Below are 24968 nucleotides of genomic sequence, written 5' to 3'. Positions count from 1 at the left end.
CATGACCTGTAAAGCTGTCTGTGGACAAACACTGGCTCCTTCGCCCTGAAAGCTGCACCCCATAGTTGCCTTTGACTGGACTTAACCGCCATGGGGTCCTTTACTTTTTTTTTTACCTTCAACCACCATCCCCTCACAACTCTGTCAACTCTCCAATACCCTTGCAGTTCCATCAATCCCCACCTCTTGCCAGTGGCGTAGCGTGGGGGGTGCAGGGGGGCCGGCCGCACCGGGCGCAACATCTGGGGGTTAGGGTTTTACTTTATGAAAACATATATTGCTGTAACGGTTCTCCAATGTTTATTTTAATTGTAAAGAAACTGTAATTCCAATTCTCAGTCTTTAATAAACATCTACACCAACTCCCCAATTGGAAACATGATCTAATTAAAGGGACTAATAGCAGATTGCTCGAAGGCATAGTTAATGAAGTCCTAGAGTTATACTCCCCCAATACATACACCCATTCTCATATTTTATATCTACAGGGCCAAAGTTTGTGTGTAAGGCGGACACATATTATTGGGACCCAGATATCCAGGGTGTGGGGCAGTCCAGGTTTCAATCCCATTACTATGAAAGAAAGAAAAAGAATCAATATTGTATATTATGCTCGATATTTATGGGAACTTACTTATCTATGTATTTCTTGTCCAGTTCTTCAAATATTGCCATAGGATTACTCCATTGGTCTATATTTGTAAAGTGTTAGGTCCAAATGTAGCTGTGCTTAGAACAGACCCACATAAATGATGATTAACTTAAATATCATTAAATTTAGTGGATCTGTTGTAAGCATTACTAAGTTTGGATACAACCCAAAATGTTTCCTGCCATGTTAGACCTTTTGGTGCTTCAGATAGCATTTTATGTAAATGGGCTTGAGATGGTTGGTTTTTGACCAAGCAGTATACAAGTCTTGTTAAATAAAACCACATTTAAAAAATGAGGAAATCATGTATTAAGACCAACTGAAAATTTGCAAAATATTAAGCTGTGTAGAATTTGAGAAAAGATGGGGGAATCTAATGGAATCATCACCATCATCATCTATCATCCAGTATGGGTTAGGGAAGAAATTTCATGTTCGTTCAGTTTCCCATTTGCCAGTCTTCATTTCTCTCCATTTCTGAATCACTCTGTGACTGCTTTATTATTTTCTAAAGTTGTTATAAAACTTCATTTTGGAAAATAAAAAAAGAAGTGCAGTGGAGTCCTACAGTCTTTGCCAATGTTTCATGTGAACTTTCTTTAATCTCATCACCAGTAAGTGAGAAGTAAAGTTACACCTTTTTGATGTCAGCATGGTATTGGGATTAGGTGAGGCAGGGGCAAAGGCTGGGCAACTCTAGATTGGTGACATACCTATAGGATGTTACTGCAAAGCTGGAGTTCCCCTAATTTCTCCACCACACAACTCCATCCCCATCCTGGAGAAATCATTGCCACTGCACTGCCAGAACAGTAGCACCACCACTCTGCCCTGCCCACCCCATGTTATGGATTCATGAGATTGTTTCAGCCACATCTTGAAAAAAGATATGGGAAACATATATTCCTTCCATCATTTATTTATTTTCATGTGTACATTTGAATGCAACCTTCCTTTGATTAAGTCTCTCAGGGCCTCTTTCACCTTTTCATTTCTCAGGGTGTAGATAAAAGGGTTGAGGACAGGGGTTATCACCGCTGTTAAGATGCTCACCACTTTCTTGAGATCCAGGGATGATCCCTTTGATTGCCTCAGATACATGAATATGGCACTTCCATAGTAGATGGAAGCTACAGTGATGTGGGCACCACAAGTGGAAAAGGCCTTCTTCTTCCCAGTAGCTGATGGGATTCTCAGCACCGCAGTGATGATAGAAATGTAGGACACTGTTGTTAATACCAAAGATCCCAGAAGTACAATTATAGCAATTATGAAACCTAGAAACTCAATATGGTGTGTACTGGAGCAAGAGAGAGCAAGGAGTGGTTCAATATCACAAAAGAAATGATTGATGATGTTAGAGCCACAGAATGATAGTTTTGATATAGCAGAAACAGGCCAAATCACAAAAATGAATCCTGCCAACCAACAAAAAACAAGCCATGAGCAGAGCCTGAAGCTCATGACTGAAGCATAGCGTAGTGGATCGCATATTGCTACATAGCGATCAAAGGACATGACAGCCAGGAGCACAAACTCTGCCACTTCGAGGAAGAAATAGAGGAAGCACTGAGTTATGCAGCCATAAAATGATATTGTTTTTGTTTTTGAGAGGAGGTTAGAAAGTGTGACTGGGGTGATGGATAATGTAAATGCTATCTCCAGGATGGACAAGTTTAAGAGGAAGAAGTACATTGGCCTATGAACTAAAACCAGAACCGCAATGGTCAAGTTCCCCAACAATGACAATGCAAATGTCAGTAAAAGCAGATAGAAGAAGATTATCACTAAGTGATTGGGAACTGGGATGCCCAGAAGAACAAACTCATCAAATGTGCTGTAATTTTCTGGATGCATTTAGGTGCAAACTGCAAATAAGAAAGGATCAAAATGTCATGAAACAAAGGCAATTGATGAATTAATACTTTAAAAATAGAAAGTCCCACATCTTATCAGCTCTCTCACAGAATTGACCTGTGCCTTCCTGGACAGCTATGAGTCCAAAATGACTCCCAGGCTGAGCACCTGGTCCTTAAGGGGCACATTTGCCCCATTCATTATTATTTTTTTATAGACATCTTTATTGGTTTTTCAATTAGTTTACAGCCATCCTTTTCATACACATCAATATTCACAATAAAATTGGACACTATGAACATTCCAATGTTTAACATGTATGCATAAATAAAGAGAAATTTAATATTATGTTACTTATCTACTTATTTTGTTGCTACTTTGTTTGCACCAGATTTCCTTCCACCTCTTACTTGGGTCCTTGGAATTCTATGTTATATGCCTTTCCAATTGTATCTAAGATTCTATTTAAGCATGAAGAATCAAGCATAAACTTCTAGCACTATTTAAGAATTGTGGCAGCAACTAAATAAAGAAGTTTGAAAATAGTATGTTACAGTATGTTCTTTTAGGAAGAAGGTAAATGCTCATGAACCTAATAATTAGATACTGAGCAATTTTACTGCCTACACATTATTTTAACTGAAGTGAAGGAATTAAGAGTAGTGCATTAAACTTTAGCTTTGACTTTCCCACCCTCATTTAATAGTTTACAAACCAAGATATTTAGCTGATTTTCATCCTTCCTACAAGAATCTGGGAATGAAAATTTCCTTAGAAGCATTTTACCCTTCTGAAATTAAAAGCAAAGTTCTGTGTTCTGTCAGTTCATGGCTCAGAAACATCTCCACCTGATGAAACAGAACATGACCTCAGTGACTTTATCTTTTTATGTTTCAAAACTCAAACATCTAAGCAGGTTTCATCCCAGAGGGAGTAATCAGGCAATTTCACCCTAGGCAAAAAGTTGATTCAATTCCAAAGTGAATGCCAACTTTATCTTTTCAAAATTATTATTCTTTTGATTAATCCACTGAGTTGTGACTACAGAAAGACATTGTACTTCTATGGAGCTGTTTCCTGAAACAATCAGATGGGATTCTGGAATTAAAGGGATTCATACTTGTTCAGTGATTCATAAAATAAGTTTATTTGCAGATATGGAAAGGTGTCTGGTTTACAGTTAATTTTGCAAAACCAGATATTTTGCCAGTAAAAACTGAGAGTCAGAATGGACTATTAAAGTCCAATTTGGTTATGGATAGTTAGGGAATAGCAGAAACATCTGGGGGTTATATTTTAGTTAATATAAATATATTAATCAAATTTATACATATTAATGAAATATTACTAAAACAGTATAAAACTATATGAATTAATTGGAAACGTAAGTTTGTCATTAAATTCTACTCATAGTAGTCCTACTGAAATGGATGGACCAGTTGTCATGTCTGTTAATTTCAATGGGCCTACGTATGACTAAGATTAGATGCAATCCTTTAACATTATTTGTACATTATAAGTGAAGAAAACTCTTTGTTCTAGGTCTCAACAATTCTAAGATACATTTTAAAAAAGAATCTGAGAAATAGGCATATTCCTCTCACAAATGGACAAGCAGATACACAGCTTAGAGCTACTCCTGGATCTAGTGCGACTCCTGGATCTATGTCGCTTGAGGTGGCCTTGGTGGTGCAGAATGCCTTCCATCAGCTTTGGCTGGTGGCCCAGCTGCACCCCTATCTGTACAGGGATAGCCTAACTTCTATTGCCTATGCTCTGGTAACCAATTAGGTTAGGTTACTGCAATGTAACATAGGGCTGCTTCTGAAGATGGTTTGGAAACTTCATCTGGTGCAGAATTTAGTAGCCAGGTAGCTCACCAGGGCAAGACAGTTTGAGCATAATACACCAATCTTGAGGACCCAACTGCACTGGTTGCCAATTAGTTTCCAGGCCCAGTTCAAAGTGCTGGTTTAGACCTATAAAACCTTAAATGGCTTGGGACTGCAATACCTTAAGGACCACCTCTCCTTGTATGAACAAACTTGGACCCTGAGACCATCACCTGACACCTATTTTCATGTGTCTACTGCACAGGACGTCCAGAGGGTGGCAGCACAAAATAGGTCTTTTCTGCAGTGGCTTCTCTTTTGTGTTATGCTCTCTTCAGGGATGTTTGCCTGCAACCTTCATTACATATCTTCAGGAGCCAGGCAAAAATGTTTCTCTTTAACCAAGCATTTGGCTTTGTCTGATTAACATTCTATGTCCTTTTAAATGTGTTTTTGGGAGGGGGGGTTATTAGTTTGTTGCTGTTTTTGTCCTTTGTTTTGTCTTCTCCTTTTTTATTTTTTATACCCTGAACCACCTGTGATCTTCAGATGAAGGGTGGTATGCAAATTTAATAAATAAATATGCATAATTATAAATAAATAAACTACATTTGACAGCTATCCCCCAGAATTAATATTTGCACTTAACATGTTTTTAGGAGATAAAATGAAATTGTTCCCCAGCTTCTGGAAGTTTAATAGATGGCAGACAAGCCAATTTCACAGGCGCTGTCTCATTTCTGTATAAACCTCTGGTTTCATGCCACAGGGATAAGCAATCTTTATAAGTAATTAAATGGACCAAGGAAGTGGAGAAAGCAAGCAATCAGTGATATAGAAAAAGGTCTGGAATTCGCCTTTTCTTTATTAACTTTCCACCAATAACAGGAAAACATTTTTTTTAATGTAAAGACAAAATGGTATCATTCACTGGCAAAATGTATTATATTAACAAGTTAAGCTTCAAAATGTACTGTATTCGCCTCCACACAAAAAGGGTTCCTTCGCACCCATATTCCCGGCGGAAAATGTTGGGCTGAATTCTTTGGTCCTGCTTGATATGTGTGGTTTTTTACATTAAATAACCAGGTATAACAACCAGCTGCAAATGTTCCTATATAGATCAGAACTGGCCCCGTATTGATGGGTGGTCCCCCTCACAATTCTAATGCACCTCATTAGTCTCATAGGAACATGTACAGATCTCATTGATACATACTTTCCAAATCTCACAGCAGAACATTTTATCCCAAGAAACAAAAGCAAAACATTAAATATGAGAGATCATCACAGCCACATCTAATTTATCAACTAAATTGTTGCAGTTTTCCAAACTGGATTCTCAAAGGCATTGGGCAAGGTGGGCATCTTCCAAGGATTTTCCCCAAAGCTTCATTTACATCTTTGTTCCTTAGGCTGTATATGAGGGGGTTGACCATTGGCGTGAGGACAGTGTAAAAGAGAGAAAACACTTTGTCAAGATGCCTTAGGATGCTGACTCTTGGGAGCATATAGACCATTATGAGTGTTCCATAGAACAGGCTGACCACCAACAGGTGAGAGGAGCAGGTGGAAAATGTCTTTTTCCTTCCAGTAGTGGATGAGATTCTTAGGATTGTGGCTATGATATAAATGTATGAGGTCATGGTGAGCAGGAAAGGAGGCAAAGTGAATGTGCAGGCAAAAACAAAATTTGTGAGCTCCATCCAATAGGTGTCACTGCAGGAGAGCTTTAGCATGGGTTTTAAGTCACATATATAATGATCTATTTCATTGGGGCCACAGAAGAACAACCATGACATTGAAATGGTTGTAATGGTGCTGACCAAAAACCCACATACCCAAGACCCAGCTGAGAGCTGGAAGCACAACTGGCCATTCATGAGGACTGCATAACGCAGTGGTTTACAAATGGCTAAGTACCTGTCATAAGACATTGCAGAAAGGAGATAACATTCAGTTCCTGCTAGGCAAGCAAATACATAATACTGCACAAAACAGCCTGCAAATGAAATCTCTTTCAAGCCGGTCAAGAAACTAGTCAGCATTCTTGGGAGAACAGCTGAACTATAGCAGATCTCCAAGCAAGACAGATTCCCCAAGAAGAAGTACATTGGAGTGTGAAGGCGTCGGTCAATCACAATGAGCACGGTGATGAGAAGGTTCCCACACACGGTCACCAAGTAAATAATCAGAAATACCAGGAAAAAAAGACCTTGCAGTTTAGGGAGATCCTCAAATCCTAGCAGGATAAATTCTGTGACAGTTGTTTGATTTCTCCATCCTGCTCTTCCCATAGGTTTCTTTCTGTGGGAGGATGAAATAAACCATCAGATCTCTTTGAGGAGGAGCAACAATTTAGTCAACAAAGCTAAGACAATGGAAGCTCAATTTCATCAGTCTCCTTCAACTGCTGCAGAAAGTGCAGAGAGAGATTTGCCTCACAGTAGGATATGTCTCTGCCTAACAATGCTTTTGTTTCATTTTGTTTTTAAACACAGTCCTAGTGCCCATATCTGTCCCCTTAACCAGGGACAGTGGGCCTTTCCTGTGGGCTTTATGGTCAACCTTTCAGTGCCCTCATACCATGTGGGACCCAGTCCCTAAAAAAAGAACCAGTTCACTAAAAAGAGAAAAGAGAAGCACTTTACCTTAATTACAAGTGTTTAATAAAAGCTGCTATGCTGTCAAAATCCCTGTACTGCTGTTTTCTGGAAAACTAGTGGTTGACATGCAGCTTGGTTTTCATGTAGGATGTTCTCTTTTAAATCACCCTTAATCTACTCAATCTGCTGCCTGCAGTTCCCATTGAAACCAAGCAACTTAAGGGTGACACTGTCTCTGGATGTGCTACAATATGCTCTAATGTTGGAAACGAACTACTTAAATAAATGAGCCCATTCCGATCTACAACAAGCAGAATGAAGAAACTCCCTTTACAATACTTCTACAGTGTAATTAGCAGAAGCACTGTAATGATCACTGCTAATTATAGAGATAGAAAAATATTACACCTGTTGTTAAATGGCGTTTCTGTTGCAAATTTATTAAAGAAAGAAAAGCAGCAAAAGCACAGCAAAAGAAAAAAAATACAAGGAATAAGGGGGGGGGTGTCAACTTATATTAACAACACAAGAAGCATCAAGTCATCCATCTTAATTTACACATACAGATTGATGCATGCCGTCCAAATGTCTCAACAGGAATCCAAACAAAGTTGGTGTTTAAACAAAGTACATTCAAATATAGTAAGGGTGTTCAGTTCTTCAGACCATTGCATAATAGAGGGTGAGTATTTATCCTTCTGGGTTCAGAGTACAAGCCTGAGGTACTAAGGTTACTATAGGAATATAATTTAAAAATTCATGAACATCCACAAATACTGATGATTTCACCAATACAAAACTGATATGGACAACAATCACAAAGGAATTATTATTATTAATTTTTTCTCCAAGGAACATGAAGTGGCATACATCATTTCCCAACTCCACATTTAGTACCCACAAAAACCCTGTGAAATAGGTTACGCTGAGAGACGGGGATTGGCCCAAGGGCACCCAATGAGCTTTATGACTGCGTGGGGATTCAAATCTTGTTTTCCTAGGTCATAAGCCTCAATGAGGTATTTCCAGCATTACAACTCCAGCATCTATCTGAGTTAGACAATACCTTCTTGTAGGGGCATTATGGAGTCCAGTATAGACGACCCGTTTTAGGTTGCCAGAGTAGATGTGGAACAAGGGTGGCATAGAGCAGGGTGTTTCAATTGCATGCAATTACACACAAGCACACGATTACCTGGAAAACAATCCCCACACAAAATTGGGAGTTGCCTGTACACCCAAAATATTTTTATTTTTATTTTTTTGCTGAATCAGTCTCAATTTTAGAACTGAAGAAACATTTTATATAGATTCTAAAGTGAATTCCAATTGTTTAGGATGTTCATTGTAAACAAATGCAAAATGGTGCATGTTTGGGCAATTTATTTTCTTAATTTCACATAAACACTTCCTGAAATTCTTTTAAGTGGACATGCCAGGGATAGAACATGGATGCAGTGCTTGATTTATGTATAGGCTAAGTAGGCTGAAGCCTAGGGCCTCTAAATCTAGGGGGTCTCACCAGCCTACCCACTCCCCAGCGCGCAGTCCTCCCTCTCCCAAAATTGCAAACCCAAGACTTCATGCAAGGGCAGGTCAGCTCGGGCCTCTAAATCTAGGGGGCCTCACCAGCCTGCCCTCTCCCCAGTGCCACAGTCTCCCCTCTCCCAAAATTGCAAACCCAAGACTTCATGCAAGGGCAGGGCAACTCAAGCCCAGCAACTATGAGACTCAGGGCTAGCCAGTGGGGCTCAATTTGAAGCAGTGGGGCACAGCGCAACTTGCTGGAATTAACAAATAAGAAAGTTTTCAGAATTTAAATTCTAGATTAAAATTGATTACTTCATTGAGAAGGGGATTGTAAGAAAAACACTGGGGGCTACTTTGAATAGTAGTGTGCCCGGTATCTGGTGGGCAATCTCATGCTTTATTTCCACACTGTGGGTGCAGAACAAATCACCTGTCAGGAGAGTTATGGCATTCAGGTGAGGGTCAGATGCCTTGTCAATCCCAGCAGGAATATAAAAGGATGACTGCCCTGGCCAGGCCTTCGCCTGTGGTTTTTTTAAGAATAGCATTTTGTTGTTGTTTAGTCGTTTAGTCGTGTCCGACTCTTCGTGACCCCATGGACCAGAGCACGCCAGGCACCTCTGTCCTCCACTACCTCCCGCAGTTTGGTCAAACTCATGCTGGTAACCTCGAAAAGACTATCCAACCATCTCATCCTTTGTCGCCCCCTTCTCCTTGTGCCCTCCATCTTTCCCAGCATCAGTGTCTTCTCCAGGGAGTCTTCTCTTCTCATGAGGTGGCCAAAGTACTGGAGCCTCAGCTTCACGATCTGTCCTTCCAGTGAGCACTCAGGGCTGATTTCATTAAGAATGGATGCATTTGATCTTCTTGCAGTCCATGGGACTCTCAAGAGTCTTCTCCAGCACCATAATTCAAAAGCATCAATTCTTCGGCGATCAGCCTTCTTTATGGTCCAGCTCTCACTTCCATACATCACTACTGGGAAAACCATGGCTTTAACTATACGGACCTTTGTTGGCAAGGTGACGTCTCTACTTCTCAAGATGCTGTCTAGGCCTGTCATTGCCCTTCTCCCAAGAAGCAGGCATTACAACTTCATTTTCCGAAAAAATAATGCTTATTCCACAAAAGGTTTACAACGTTCAATTCTTGCAAAAGCTTTTCAGTGTTAATTTTATGCACTTTTTAAAAATCACCATGGTATTTACCAGTAATATCTTATGTTGTTTAGAGGAGAAATTCTGAATTTTTTAATGTTCAAGTTATGATTCCTTTCTTAAATTACTCCCATTGTGTAAAGAATAGTTTTAGGACACATTATTAAAGCTAAGCATTCCTAAGCATTACTAGAATTCCTGCATACATAGTGGTCCCATGAGTGCTACACGTGGGGAAGGTTACTTCCACTGTCCCTATTTTGTGGGCACATTTCAATCACATAACAGCAATTTAAAATTGTACAATTAAAGCAAAGTTGGTGTTCCTTTATCTTCCTTCCTTCCCTCCTTCCTTTATTTATTTGACTTGTTAATTTCTTGTTACCCAAAGGTCTCCAAGTACACATACAAGCATTTTAAATACACACACTGTATCAAATTTGAGGTGGATTTTTAAGTAGAACAAAATGATGGCTTACACATTCAGTTTACCGCTGTTCAAAATGATGCACATTCATTTGACAACTATTTTCATTTATTCTGATCGTTAAAAGACTGGATCTGTCATGAAGCTGGTGAACTTCCTAAAACCTTTCCACATGGCTTCCTTCACTTCCTTATTTCTCAGGCTGTATATGAGGGGATTGACCATGGGTGTCAGGACTGTATAGAAAAGAGAGAAGATTTTCTTCACATATCTGAGATCCCTGGACCGTGGGAGCATATAGACAAGCATCAGCGTTCCATAAAAGAGAGCCACCACAGTGAGGTGGGATGAGCAAGTGGAGAAGGCCTTTTGCCTCCCAGTAGCGGAAGGGATTCGTAGGATTGTGACGATGATGAAAATGTAAGATGTTAATGTGAGTAGAAATGGAGGCAGTGTGAAGGCACAGGCAAAGATGAATGCGGTCATTTCTACAACATATGTGTCGCTGCATGAAATTTCTTTGATGACTGGGGACAAATCACAGAGGTAATGATCAATTTCATTAGGGCCACAGAAGGACAATGAAGACACTGAAAGGGTTGTACTTGTGCTCACCAAAACTCCACTTGCCCAAGACACGGCTGCCAGCTGTAGACATAATCTACCATTCATGAGACTGGCATAGTGCAATGGTTTACATACAGCTAGGTACCTATCATAAGACATTACAGACAGGAAGTAGCATTCAGCACCTCCGAGGCAAGCAAATATATAAAACTGCACAAAGCAGGCTTTTATGGATATACTTTTTTCCCCAGTCAAGAGACTTGATAATATTCTAGGCAGGATTGCTGAGCTGTAGCAACATTCCAAGAAAGAGAGGTTCCCTAGAAAGAAATACATGGGGGTGTGAAGATGTCGATCAGTCACAACCAACAAAACAATGAGGAGATTCCCAGCCATGGTCACCAAGTAGATCACTAGGAAGAGTAAGAAAAGAAGAAATTCCAATTTATTAAGGTCTCCAAATCCTAAGAGTATGAACTCAGCAATAGTTGTTTGATTTTGCTTCTCTCTCTTTGCCAATGGCATCATCTGGAGAAAATCGAACACAAAATATTTAACATTATTTCATTATACCAGACTCATTCTCATATCCTTAAACTCTGAAGCTATTATCTCTCCAAAGGTTGAACATCAAGACCTTTTCTTTACTCAGTAGTAACATGTTAATGACAAGTCACTGTGAACTTTCAGTATTTCGCAAACTAAAGTTTTGATTGATTGATTGATTGATTGATTGTCTTCTGCTATCTGCTGCCTGTGACATGTCCCGTGAAACCTCACTACAGATGCGAGAAAATCCAACTTTGCTGATATTAGCAGGGATCTTACAGTGGGACGTATGAATATAGAAGAGAACCAGGCTCTTTGTTTTCATTACATCAGTCTTTATCATCAAATAGATTATCTCTTCAAGAGCACAGGGAACTGCTGCCTGGGGATGCTTGACAAATGCAACTTTTGTGAATTCTGATTAAAAAAAACTAAGCAGATCCACACAGCCCAGACTAATTTATTTGCTGGGGTTTAGTAATCCACTTGGTTTCATACTTCCTGAATGTTCAACTCATTTGAAAAGTTTGTCAACATCTATTTTAAATATGTATTTATAGAGAAAACACATTTGAAAATACATATTAAATGCAATTTTCATGTGGCTATTAATATAGGAGAGCACATGTAAAACTGACAGAGACCAAATGTAGACTTATTTATCCAGCTATATCCCTGCTGCTGCTAGAGACACAGAAAGCAATGGATATTGCATGTGCAATTCTGCCAACAAATTTCCCTTTGTAGGCTTCCAGTCCAAGAAGCCTGGAATACACCATCAAATCAGTGTTGTGAATGGTCCGTTCAGTTTGGGGAAATATTAGAAATCAAAGTGACTATGAAACAAAATGCTGCAGTGCTGTTTTCATATATAGTTGGATGGTTGGTTGGAATGCTGCACTCCTCCAAGTTATTTCATTTCCATCTCGCTCCCCCATGGTGTCCTATTTCTGGACTACTAACCATCCTTGGGGGTTTTGTTTTTTGGTCTGTTTAAGGTCTTCTCATTCAGGGTCTCCACTCCCTTCCTACAGCGTTGTTTTGTATTTCTGCGAATCTTCAGACTTTTACAAGCCTGCTGATCCCTCCCTCTGCATAAGTGAAACCAGGTTGACTAAATAAGGACCTGAACTCAGAAATCACTCTATTGTGGTGTGTAACACCACAACAGCTACAACAGCTAGAATAATAATGTATAAATCTATGATACAGTCATTGTAAGGAAAACTGCAAAGTTCTGGTTTAGTTATCTAATTGGGATTAGTGTGGAGGTATAGAAAAACTGTGAATGGTACAGAGAAATAAATAGACAGAATATTTCCCCACTTTATCTCTAATTTGTTTAATGATATTTTTTAATTCCATGTTTTTAAGTGAACCAAGCTGATTGGCACTTTTTGGACTAATGAACAGTTTAGAACTCAGTTATTTGTCAGTTTTCACAATTCTCTGAATTTTGTGATACACATCTTGGCTCAAAAATGCATACAATCTAAAATTAAAATATGTACAAAATATGTCTTTTAGGATACAGTGTGTTCAGAAATGCATTTTTTATGGGAAATACTTTAAAATGTGAAATTTTATGCAGTTGACAACTGCACATTGATATGGAAACAGGATGGAATGGATGCATGACTGAACACATGCAAAACTAATGCGGAGAGAAAATAGTTTGATTCTTCCATCTATATGTATATAACATTAAAATTCAGGGTCATCTAATTAAATTGATTAGCAGTACATTCATGGCAGACAAAAAAAAAGCTCCACTGCAGAAAACAAATTATTAATTCATGGAATATGCTGCTACAATGTATGCTGATGGCCACTTACTTAGGCTGCTTTAAAAAGACATCAAGCAAATTCTTATAGAACAAGGAAGGGGAACCTCTTTCAGCCTGGTCACATTTTCTCCACGTGTCACATACAAATGGCAAAAGTAGGAAGGACAGCAGATGTGTCTTTTTTCTTTGTACAACTGGTTTTACTCTAAGCTATGTACAGCCTAGTGAGAGATGGTATGGCTTGAAGCAAGGCTAAGGGCTAGGTGGAAATCTCTGGAAGGCTGCATTTAGCCTCCAGGCTTGAGGTTTCCCTACTGAGATAGTTAGTCAGGGAAAGTGTAAGAGAAGTACCCACATATGAAACTTTTTTTTTTTACCTTAATGTTGAATTTATATCATGACAGAAGGATTTATTCTGTAACTCAAGGCTGCATTGTATTCTTCTGTTCTCTATAGAAACACTCATGACTTGGTTGATCTTACTCGAAATTAATCTTCATTGATTCAGTGTAACTTACTTCCAGGACTGCAGTCATTATCTCTCATATCACCGCAGTATATGAGCCCAATAATACTGTATATAAATTGATTCTGATATAGTTCTTAACATTCCTTCCCCCTTCTGTCTTCCCACACTATTCTGCAGAGTTTTGCTTTGGTAGCTGTGATGTCTATGTAGTGTCACAATATGTTGAATGTCTCCATTGGGTGGTTATTTATCAACCACACAGAAAAAGAATATCCCTTGACTATTCTGTTAATAGGTATATCAGTCTACAGAGGATAATATTTTCAGAAGGAAATTTTGCATTATCTGACGCAGAGATACATGTGTAATATATGTGATACTCTAAAACACTGTAGAAACAAATGGGGACTCAACAGCTGTAAACAAAAGAAAAGAAAAAGAAAAGAAAAACCATAAAGAGCTGTTCAGGAAAAAATGGAATATTTTATCCCCCCCCCCCCCCCGTTTCCATTATATAATTATTCTCAGCTGATGTGATCTCCTTCGGTAGTTTTCAGTGGTTTGAGACAGGGCCCTTTGGATGCTTGCTTAATTTAAATAATGCATCTAACTATGAAGAAAGGCTTCAGTTCATTGGTCTGCCCACCTATATTGAGGTAAGAGAACAGCTAATGTGGAATTTAGAGTGAAACTGTCCTCATGGATCTGGTGTTACTTTTGGCATCAAAGCTAGCCTGGTGTCTTATTTATCAGTTTTGTTTGATACGTGAGCTAGAATCCTTTTTTTAAAGAGGGGAGCATGCACCTACTTAAGTAACCTCTGGCTCCAAGTGGATGCTGTGGCCCACCTCTTAGGTGGCGTGAAATGTGGGAATATATACAACTAATTGTATGCAGCCACACAGGATACCAAATGATTCTAAGAACAGTTCAACATGCCCGTTTTTGAACTACAAAATCACCTTTGACCTGCAGTGAAGAGACTATCTCACCCTGGAGCACTCTGTCTATATTAAACTATGAAGATAATGAAGAGAAATATTAACCCTTGGGCCACTTCCCCATAAATAAATCCATCAATAAAAGAGCAAATAAGGTTTTCATTTTAGTCATAAATTTTAATAGATGATTGCAGTTGGGGGAAGACAAGCAGGAAATAAATGTGTCTGCATGTTGCAGAAATCAATTGCAGGGATATCAAATATGAAAAAGTGGAAACATCTATCCAACGGATACAATTTATTCACACCGTAATTGATTCTCCAGTTCCATTACAACTTAAAACATGGTGTTCTAAAAAGTTGAATAGGCTGTGAACTTCCTAATAACTCTTTGTAATGCCTCCTTCACCTCTTTGTTTCTCAAGCTGTATATCAAGGGATTGACCATGGGAGTTAGGACAGTATAGAAGAGAGAAAATATTTTCTTCGTGTATCTGAGTTTCCTTGATCCTGGGAGCATATAAACTAGCATCAGCGTTCCATAAAAGAGGGCCACCACCGTGAGGTGAGATGAGCAGGTGGAGAAGGCCTTTTGTCTTCCAGTGGTAGATGGGATTTTGAGGATTGTAGCAATGATGTAAGCATAGGAGGCCATTGTGAGAACAAAGGGTGGCAGGGTGAAAATGCAAACAAATATGAAGGCAGACAATTCTACTAAGTATGTGTCAGTGCAAGAAATCTGTTTTATGTCTGGTATGACATCACAGAAGTAATGATCAATGATGTTGGGGCCACAGAAGGATAACTGTGATACCCTAACAGTTATGCCTGTGCCAACCACGAGTCCACTTGCCCAAGACCCAGCTGCCAACTGCAGGCACAGCCTACTGTTCATGAGAGTGGCATAATGTAATGGTCTGCACACTGCTAAGTACCTGTCATAAGACATCACAGACAAGAGGTAGCATTCAGAACCTCCCAAGCAAGAAAATATAAAAAATTGTGTGAAGCAGGCTTTTATAGATATAGTTCTTTCACCGGTCAGAAGTACAGTCAACATCTTGGGCAGAATTGTTGAGCTGTAGCAGGATTCGAGAAAGGAGAGGTTCCCTAGGAAGAAGTACATGGGAGTGTGGAGATGTTGGGCAGCCATAACCAAAAAAACAATGAGGAGATTCCCAGCCATGGTGGCCAAGTAGATCGTTAAGAAGAGCATGAAGAGAACAACCTGCAGGTTGAGGAGATCTCCAAATCCCAAGAGTATGAATTCAGAAACAGTTGTTTGATTTTGTCCCTCTCTGCTTGCCACGGGCTGCATCTGGAGAAAACAGAATGCACCACTTACAACTGCAAGTTGGTGTGTTGTCTTGCAAATCAACATTTTAAACCAGAGGAAACTCTCCACAACACTGTTCACTCATCCTTTTAGTGGAAGTGGTTTTGCACTTCCTTGCCTCATTTTGGGCAAAGGAAGATGGGAATACATGGAGCTAGCCTCCTGACGCTCTGGAAACTTGACCAATAGGGAAGGCCAGGATGAATGCCTTTAAAATGCCTGTCACCACATAGCTTATTTCAGGCCACCACAGCATCCCTCCCAGCTACCCTTTCATATGCAGCCACCTTTCTTAGGGTTGAGTAGAAAATGTTTGGCTGTTCTCCAACTGGCTTTGAGTTAATCTCTACTTTTCTGCATAATGAGTATGACAAATTTGTGTTTTGACTTATCGATTGTGTTAATTTCTTGTTCGCAACATGGAGATAGTGCGAGGGTTGCATACACTGCATATATTTAAAGTACACGCAGACCCATGGAAACATCTGGAGAGACTTATTGGACTAGATACTTTAATATATATCATGAATTTGTTCTTATTATTTCTGACTTTAAGTCGCTGTTGTACCATTTCCTAAGAAATGACAGGCCAACTGCTATAGTTGCTTACTGCATTTTAAATTATGTTTATTGCATGTGGTGAAAAAATATGATATTTTTGAAGCACAAACACTCAAAGGAATCCTCGGAACACAGCTACAATTCCCAGCACCCTTGACAAGCAGTTTCCAGTTTTTGTGTTTTGAGGGGGTGATGGGCTCTAAATGAATGCAGTCTTAGACTTTAACCGAGGAGCCAAGATAAAGTCTGTAGGTAACAAAAGTGGTTGAAAACAATGATAATTAATTATGCATTCTATTGGTTTTTAATGGAAAGTAGAAAGAAAATTAAGGCCACAATCCACACCCACTTACCTGAGACTAAGGCCCATATACTTTAGAGTTAACATGGTTAGAATTGCAGCTTTATTGCATGCAGGTGGCATCTAGCCACAAAACCTTACACAAAATCAACAAACACTTTAGAAAAAAGCAAAGTGATGAGGCCCCTATCAGAACACTGGGAATTACACATCAGTGTCTTTCTAAACAATGCACATTGCAAAGTAATTTATTAATCTATTTACATATACTGTGTTCATGTAATCTCCCCCTTTTTTGTTACAGATAACTAAGGCAAAAAGCATTCATAGCAAGAAGAAAATCCACTTAATATCAACTTTTCAGTTGATTCCTCTGACTTACTTAGTTATAAGATCTTACAGGTATATGGCATGATGACCGTCCTAGAAAACAGCTATTGCATTCTGGGATTGCACAAAATTTTGGAATAACTTACTCTATGTCCTGTCTCTAGCCCTCTATTAGAAACCTTCTTACCCTGCTGCTTCTTTCAAATAGTCCTGCCTTGTTGCTTGCAAATTCATCAGTCCATTATGAGATGATCTCTATAGAATTATTATTTATAATTTACCCAGCAAGGTAGAAAAAGTCCCTTGGCAGTTCTGATAACAAGTGATATCAATGCATGGATAAAGCAAAGGAACAAAAGGAATCAAGAGTTTCAGAGAAGAGTAAACCCATGTTCCCTCGACAACAGAAACCTCCATGATTCTCGTTAGTGGCACCCAGGGGTGGAGGAAGGGATGCAGTGGAGGCGGGCCGCCCTGGGTGTCACCACTGAGAGGGGTGACAAAATGCCGGGCGGCACTCACTGCGAGGCCAGCAGTGTGCCCAAGCCACGTGTCTCTCCTGGGAGTGACGTGATGGCTTGGGTGCCAGCAGGCTCCGTGCTGCCCCAGACGGTCCACTCAGTGCCTCCCCCCCCACCAGCTGTACAGTGGCTGAGTGGGAGGAGGCAGGTAGACTCCTCAGAGGCCCCACAGAGCATCCTGCCCCAGCTCGCCCCGCCCTGTGGGTGGCTGGCTCCGCCCCTGGGCACGCATGCTGCCCCAGGCGCCCGATCGGCTTGCTCCACTGCTGGTGGCACCCTTCCTCTTCAGATGTCAAGGAAATAACTACATAACTTTCAGAAGACGTACGACGGCAGCCCTGTATCGAGAAGTTTTTAATGTTTGATGTTTTACACTATGTTATATATATGCTGTAAACCGCCCAGAGTGGCTGGGGAAACCCAGCCAGATGGGTGGGGTATAAATAATGATGATGATGATGATGTCACAAAGACAAGTTTGAAAGGGGTGGTTATAATTCAGTTCTTGTTTCTGTGTATTTCAATTAATTCTGCCCATTTATTAACTATACTTATATATCTTTACTCTTTTCAATGAAATCCACTTAGATACCCAAGGTTAATGCTGACAATTTGGTATACTATATATTGGATTAAAAGTACATTTCATTTTCCTTCTGAGCGTGGACAAAAATATCTTATAGCACAGTAGACAATACTATTAAAATAATTGTTCTGCAGCTTTAAAATGCCCTGTCAAAAGAAAGGAACTTGGTGACATGTTTCTGCCACACATGTTAAAATTGACATATGGGGCGGCGGGGGGGGGGGCTTTTGCACCCACTGCATTCAATGTAGCTTCTGAGCAAAAGCCCAACAAGTATAATGTGTTTGTGCATTGGTCCATTTGCACAGCTGGGCACTTGTCACACTTATGGAGCCTAAATCTAATGAATGTAGGTTGTTCCAGAAATTATGCTGAATGCATGTGATGGAATAAATGATAATGGGTGATTAACCATTACATGTAGTCCTCATAACATTTGGAAAGGGCCATTAGACGATAGCAAAATAACCATCGTTTCACAAGACTAATTGTTTTTAGTCTGGAGCTTGGAGCTGAGTGTTGTTGAACCTTTGCTGTTGAATCTCACGATAAAGAAAGGCTTCAGTTCATTGGCCTGCCCACCTATATAGAGTTAAGAGAAAAGCTAATGTGGAATTAAAAGTGAGAAACTAATGAAAGTTGATACTGCTTCTTAGAGTTGCTAGAAAATACAGAATACATACAGAAAACACCAGGACTTAGACAGACACCTTTTATTACAGAACACACACACACACACACACACACACACACACAAACCTTTCCTCTTCAAAACCTCAAAGTTGGAAACATGACTATCTCATAAGAAGAGCCTGTGAGATCATGCCAGCGGTCCATCTAGCCCATCTAATCAGATGCCTGTGGGAAACCCACAAGCAGACCCAAGTACAACAGCTCTCGCCCCTCCTGCAGTTTCCAGCAACTGGTGTTCAGAAGCATAATGTCTCCTGCCATGGAGATCGAGCATAGACATTGAAAGCCTTGTCCTCCATGAATTTGTTCAGTCCTCTTCTATAGCCATCCAAGCTGATAACCATCGCTGCCTCCTGCAGGAATGAGTTCCATAGTTTAACTAGGGGTTGACTAAAGAAGCACTGTATTTTATCTATCCTAAGTCTTCCAACATTCAGCTTTATTGGATGGCAATGAGTTCTAGTGTTACGAGTGGGGGGGGGGGTAAAAAAACAAATTATCTATCCACTTTCTCCATGTTATGCATAGTTTTATAAATGTCTATCATGTCACCTCTTACCTTTTATCAAAACTAAACACTCCCAAATGTTTCAACCATTCTTAATAGGGGAGTTGATCTAGCCCCTTGATCATTTTGCTTGCCCATTTTTCTGAACCGTTTCCAACTCTACAATACCTTTTGCAAGGCGAGGCCACCAGAACTATGCATCATATTCCAAATGCAGTCACACTTTTGATTTGTGTAAAGGCATTATGATTCTGGCAGTTTTATTTTAAATCCTTACTCCTAAGAATCACTAGCCATTATATATCCATTTCCTAAGCAAAAATCCATTCGATAAAGGAATGCGTTATGTGTAAAACAATTGGGAAAGAGCAAGAAATAATTCTCATAATTGTCTCATAATTTAATTTAGTGAGCATATGCGTAAAGTGTGTGTGTGTGTGTGTCAGTGTCACGCTGTAATGTAGAATAGAACCTTCCTGAAGCCCATTTTCAGGGACTTCTTCACTTCCACGTTTCTCAGGCTGTATATGAGGGGATTGATCATGGGGGTGAAGACTGTGTAGAAGAGAGAGAAGACTTTCTTCATATGTATTAAATCCTTTGACCGAGGGAGCATATAGACAAGCATGAGACTTCCATAATACAAGGCAACCACTGTGAGGTGAGAGGAACAGGTGGAGAAGGCCTTTGTCCTTCCAGTGGTGGATGGGATTCTGAGGATGGTGGCTATGATGGAAATATAGGAGGTTAGGGTGAGGAGGAAAGGAGGTAGGGTGAAAATACAGGTAAATATGAAACCTGATAGTTCAAATAAATGAGTGTCACTACAAGAAATATGTCGTATGCTAGAGCTAACATCACAAAAATAATCATCAATTTCCTTGGGACCACAAAAGGATAACCATGAGAGTGATAAGGTTAAGCTTGTGCTAACCAGAACTCCACTCGCCCAAGACACAACGGATAACTGGAGGCTCACTCTGCCATTCATTAGAGTAGCATAGTGGAGTGGCTTACAAATTGCCAAGTACCTGTCATAAGACATCATAGCAAGAAGGTAGCATTCAGCACCACCCAGGCAAGAAAAGACAAAAAACTGCAAGAAGCAGGCTTGGACAGATATACTTTCCCCCCCAGTCAGCAGGCATGATAACATTTTAGGCAGGATGGTTGAGCTGCTGCAAGATTCCAAGAAGGAGAGGTTCCCTAGGAAGAAGTACATGGGGGTGTGAAGATGTCGATCAGTCACAACCAGCGCAACAATGAGGAGGTTCCCAGCCATGGTCACCAAATAACACAATAAGAAGAGCAGGAAGAGAAGAATTTGCAGTTTAAGTTGATCTCCAAATCCCAAGAGTATGAATTCAGAAATAGTTGTTTGATTTTCCCATACTTTCTTTGCCATGTGTGCTGCATCTGGAGAAAATAGCATGGAGAGTAAAGTTAATGGCTTCACTGTTTTAAAGTAAACTTAAAAGAGTCTCACATTTAAGTAAGTTGCCTATATAATGAATAGGTTTTTTTATTTGGCCATTTCCTAGTTGGACATTATTATTATTATTATTATTATTATTATTATTATTACTACTACTACTACTACTACTATTATGTCTTATCCACACATCTCATTCACACTTCACACAACTAATGTTGCTTAGAAGGGAAAAATACATAAAACACACTGCAGTACCATTGCTAAAGAAATAAAGGTTCCTTACTAACAATAACTGCATATTCATAAGGGTGGTTTTGGATTCACAAGGATGGCTTCATATTTTGCTTAGATCTATCTGTAATGGGATCTATTTTGCTTTATCTTATCAAAGTAAAGTTTTCCACTGTTTTTAAAAAGAACTATTTTATATCAATCTACAAAAAGCTTTGAAATACATGTTCCTGCTTCATCTCCCCCCCCTCCCCAGCATTTAGAATTTCTTCTAACAGAAATTTTCTTACCTCTCTCTGACCCATCGAAAGAGTTCTGTTTTTGTTTTACTGATGCCAAGGCCTACATTAATCCACAATAAGGTGACTATCTCTATAGAATTGTTTATACTGTATTCCGCATCATGAAGTTGAAAGTGTCCCCAGACATTTATGATAATGAGCCTTTTACATGTGGGTAGAAGAAATGCACTTAAAGAAGCAAGTTTTTCCAAGTGGAGTAGAGCCCTTTTCCCTCAACCACTTCCTTTGGGATATGAGCACATAGGGGAGACACAAGGACAATTATTATTGTTGTTGTTGAAAAAGATGGTTCCACTTAATTTTAGGTTCCATATCTGATTTCTCTTTATCATGCATATAACTTGCTCTCACAGGAGGCAGGGATGACCACCAGCTTGGATGGCTGAAAAGAGGATTAGACAAATTCAAGGATGAAAAGGCTATTGAGGCTACCAGACATGATGGCTATGCCTCACCACCACAGCTGGAGACAGCAATGCTCTGAATATCAGTTGCTGGAACCTGCAGGAGGTGAGAGTGTTCTTGCGATTGGGTCCTCATTGCAGGTTTAAGTAGCAAACAGAGCTGTGCACAGCCCCCCCCCAGTCTAACACTGGACCACAGAATGTGTTGACCCAGCAAGGGCCAAACCAGGGACCACCAGCCCAACCCCAGATATGTCCCTGGAGACAACTGTGGTGTGGCTAATGCTTAGTGAGGGTTTGAAAGCCCTAATTACACATACAGTCGAGAGATGCAACATATCCTTCATCTATCCCAGCAGAGATCGCAGGGCCTGGATGCAGGGAAGGCTTTTGCAAAGCAGTACCCACAGCATGAAACACCCCCTGCTCTTGCTCAGGAAAGAAAGTAGCGTTTCCCGTCCCTCCTTCAGTCTTTTCAAGTGTTGCTTTCCAATAGCCTTCCTCTGATTTACCTTGAGAAGCAAAACCCTGAAGTCCACAGAATTGAATCCTCCACTCAACAGCTGTGGAGAAGACTGCTGCAGTCTTGATCTGATTCAGCCCTAGTCCAGATTACCCCCCCCCCAAAAAAAAAAATATTATTGCCCAATTTGGTCAGGATGCAGACTTCAGACAAATGTAGTGCACGGCTGTAGCAATAAGGATTAGGGTTCTTTTTAGGCCTAAAGTGGTTCTTTCCTATTGTTATAGAATGCTAAATACAGGAAGAAGGGAGAGGGTGACATGATGGAAATTTAAGAACGTGTTCCATTGCTGGTGAATTTCCACAGAGCCTCTCCATGCTCTTGGATGTTTGTTTTTTTGCAGGTTTATTGGCAACATGGCATTGATTCAATATTAGTGTGGTATTTGTGGATTAACAATGGGTTGTACACATCATTTTTCTTTATTAGTCATTCTTCTCCAATGCTAGCGTATTATTGATGTTCTGGAAGGGCACTTTTGAAATATAATTCAACAAAAGTGGGACAAAAATAAATAAACCCTGCCCTGGAACACACATTCTATGAAAAGTTACAGGATTTTTTCAGAAGGCTATGGGACATAAATGGATTCGAAACAAGGCATTTATATTGAGCCCAAACCAGTGTTGAATATAACTGCAGATTTGAGTATTACATATAACTGCCCCAATGTGATCATGAGCAGAAAACAACATGAATGCACAGATAAAAGGATGTCTAAATGCAGAGTAGTCGGTGAAGAGAGATGTATCTCTGAAGTTAGTGTTGTGTACAGAGATGGACAAATACCAAATTACGAAATGGATGTATTGAAATAGAGAAAGAAAGAAGATAGGTTAACGACACCACTTCAGGTTTCAATGGTGAGGTCAGGTTCCACATCAAAGTTCACAGGCTTGCACTTTGATATATTCAATATTAAACTGCAAATAAGTGCATGTCTCTGAAATCATCAGTCAGACAGGGTTAGGGATGTAATTTGTATTATTCTCCAGGTTTGTTAACTTTTTTTCTAGGGAGTCCTAGAAAGAAAGGAAGTCCATCTCACTTCACAGCCATTTCTGTTTCATAAACAAATAGCCCTTGTGCTGTGGCATGCTTCACTTTTGGATGATTTTATAATTGCTTCTGCAGTGTTTTGTTTGTGCAGAATGTCTGCCTGATGAACTCTTTCTCCCCCCCCCCCAAACCTACAGTGTGAGCGTGTGTAAGAGAGAGGGCGGGAGATGGAGGGAAAGAAACTAAGGTGTCTTCTGCTGTCATAATCGCCATGCTGGTTATGCCACTGACTACTGCTTCACGTATCTACTTCTTGGGAGGGTATGCAGAGAGAAATAAGCCCAGATGGAACCAGGACTCAAGGTTCTGGGGTCGGGGGTCAGGATAGTCACAGCACAATTCATTCAGAGAATAAACTCAACTGCATTTTTAAAAAACAAAACAGGACAATCAATTGATTCTTAATGGAGTAACTTCTGTTGCAATCCTAAGGCAAGGCTGCTAAAAAGAACACACACACACACACACACACACACACACACACACACTGCATATATTTCTTTTCAAATTATTTGGAAAATAAGAGCAGGATATTTAAAAAAAATGTTGTTGCATTAAGGTGTTCACTTTGTAGTACATATGTTACTACAGAAATGACACAAATGGAAAACTAGGAAATCTAATCCTTACTGCATTATGTGCACTGCTAAAGGTTACGAAGCTGGAAATTAAACTGCTCACAATCCTGTGGAAAAAAATCAATGCATGGAGGGGGACAGTGGTATCATACTTACTGTCCCTACTGCAAACATCACATGTCCCAGATTTTGTTTGTATAGGCGAGTGAAAGAGTGTCAAAAGTCAGATACCAGATACAGATGTACAGAACTGTATTAAAGTGGTACTTTATAGGCATATTATTTTATACAGGTCAAACATCTTAGGCAAGTTAGTAGAATGACATCAGGATTCCTAAGAAGAATACAAGAGTCAGGGACAGACTTTGGTCTTTCAAATTTCAGTGGAATTCTGTGCAAGGCCAAAATCTGGCACCCCACCTCTTACCTTCCATTCTGCTCAATTTGACTACATCATAGTCAATGCCTGTCTCACTGTCCTAAATCTTCCTCTGTGAGAGTCCATGTTCTTCTTCCATAAAATGACAAACTTCTAAGCAAAAATATGCTCTAAAAGGGACTCAAAACCCCAGAGACATATAGTAAGGAACAATAAATATTTCAGTATATTTATGAATACTGTAAATTGTCAAGTCATTTAATCTACTGTGCAGATTTATATTATCATGGTGTGATGTAGAATATAAACCCTCTGAAACCCCTTTTCATGGCCTCTTTCACTTCTGTGTTTCTCAGGCTATATATGAGGGGATTGATCATGGGGGTCAAGACAGTATAGAAGAGAGAGAAGACCTTCTTCATGTGTTTTAAGTCTTTTGACCGAGGGAGCATATAGACAAGCATCAGAGTTCCATAATACAAGGCAACCACTGTGAGGTGAGAGGAACAGGTGGAGAAGGCCTTTTGTCTCCCAGTTGTGGATGGGATTCTGAGGATGGTGGCTATGATGAAGCCATAGGATGATATGGTGAGGAGAAAGGGAGGTAATGTGAACACACAAGTAAATACAAAGGCTGATAGTTCAAAGAAAGTTGTGTCACTACAAGAAATATACCTTACATTAGAGCTAACATCACAAAAATAGTCATCAATTTCATTGGGGCCGCAGAAAGATAGCCATGATGCTGATGAAGTTAAAATTGTGCCAACAAAAAATCCACTAGCCCAAGACACAACAGATAATTGGAAGCTCACTCTGCCATTCATAAGAACAACATAATCAAGT

The 24968-nt window shown here is 39.8% G+C and overlaps 4 protein-coding genes across 4 annotated transcripts; all 4 read right to left on the bottom strand.

Moving 5' to 3' along the window:
- Positions 1 to 1564: 1564 nt before the first annotated feature.
- LOC128400349 (olfactory receptor 6M1-like) lies at positions 1565 to 2509 on the bottom strand. The gene has a single exon (XM_053362499.1). It carries the CDS (start codon positions 2507 to 2509, stop codon positions 1565 to 1567), a length of 945 nt encoding a protein of 314 aa, XP_053218474.1.
- A 1971-nt stretch (positions 2510 to 4480) lies between these two features.
- Positions 4481 to 6638, bottom strand: LOC128400347 (olfactory receptor 1440-like; the record flags this gene model as incomplete). Its single annotated transcript, XM_053362498.1, has 2 exons — positions 5708 to 6638; positions 4481 to 4497 (listed from the first exon to the last, which is right to left on the bottom strand). Coding segments are annotated over exons 1-2 (948 nt in total), but the record flags the coding sequence as incomplete, so codon positions are not given.
- A 3543-nt stretch (positions 6639 to 10181) lies between these two features.
- Positions 10182 to 11156, bottom strand: LOC128400346 (olfactory receptor 10A7-like). The gene has a single exon (XM_053362497.1). The coding sequence runs from the start codon at positions 11154 to 11156 to the stop codon at positions 10182 to 10184; it is 975 nt and encodes a 324-aa protein (XP_053218472.1).
- Positions 11157 to 14726: 3570 nt separating this feature from the next.
- On the bottom strand, positions 14727 to 15701 carry LOC128400345 (olfactory receptor 10A7-like). Its single transcript, XM_053362496.1, has one exon. The coding sequence runs from the start codon at positions 15690 to 15692 to the stop codon at positions 14727 to 14729; it is 966 nt and encodes a 321-aa protein (XP_053218471.1). The 5' UTR covers positions 15693 to 15701.
- Between the last annotated feature and the right edge of the window lie 9267 nt (positions 15702 to 24968).

Source organism: Podarcis raffonei, chromosome 13, assembly GCF_027172205.1.
Source record: "Podarcis raffonei isolate rPodRaf1 chromosome 13, rPodRaf1.pri, whole genome shotgun sequence".
NCBI classification, from domain to species: Eukaryota; Metazoa; Chordata; class Lepidosauria; order Squamata; family Lacertidae; genus Podarcis; species Podarcis raffonei.
This window is presented reverse-complemented; position numbering and strand designations above follow the sequence as displayed.

Coding starts and splice junctions, on each gene's coding strand:
- LOC128400349 (XM_053362499.1), bottom strand. CDS start 2,509: ATGCATCCAGAAAATTACAGCACATTTGATGAGTTTGTTCTTCTGGGC.
- LOC128400346 (XM_053362497.1), bottom strand. CDS start 11,156: ATGATGCCATTGGCAAAGAGAGAGAAGCAAAATCAAACAACTATTGCT.
- LOC128400345 (XM_053362496.1), bottom strand. CDS start 15,692: ATGCAGCCCGTGGCAAGCAGAGAGGGACAAAATCAAACAACTGTTTCT.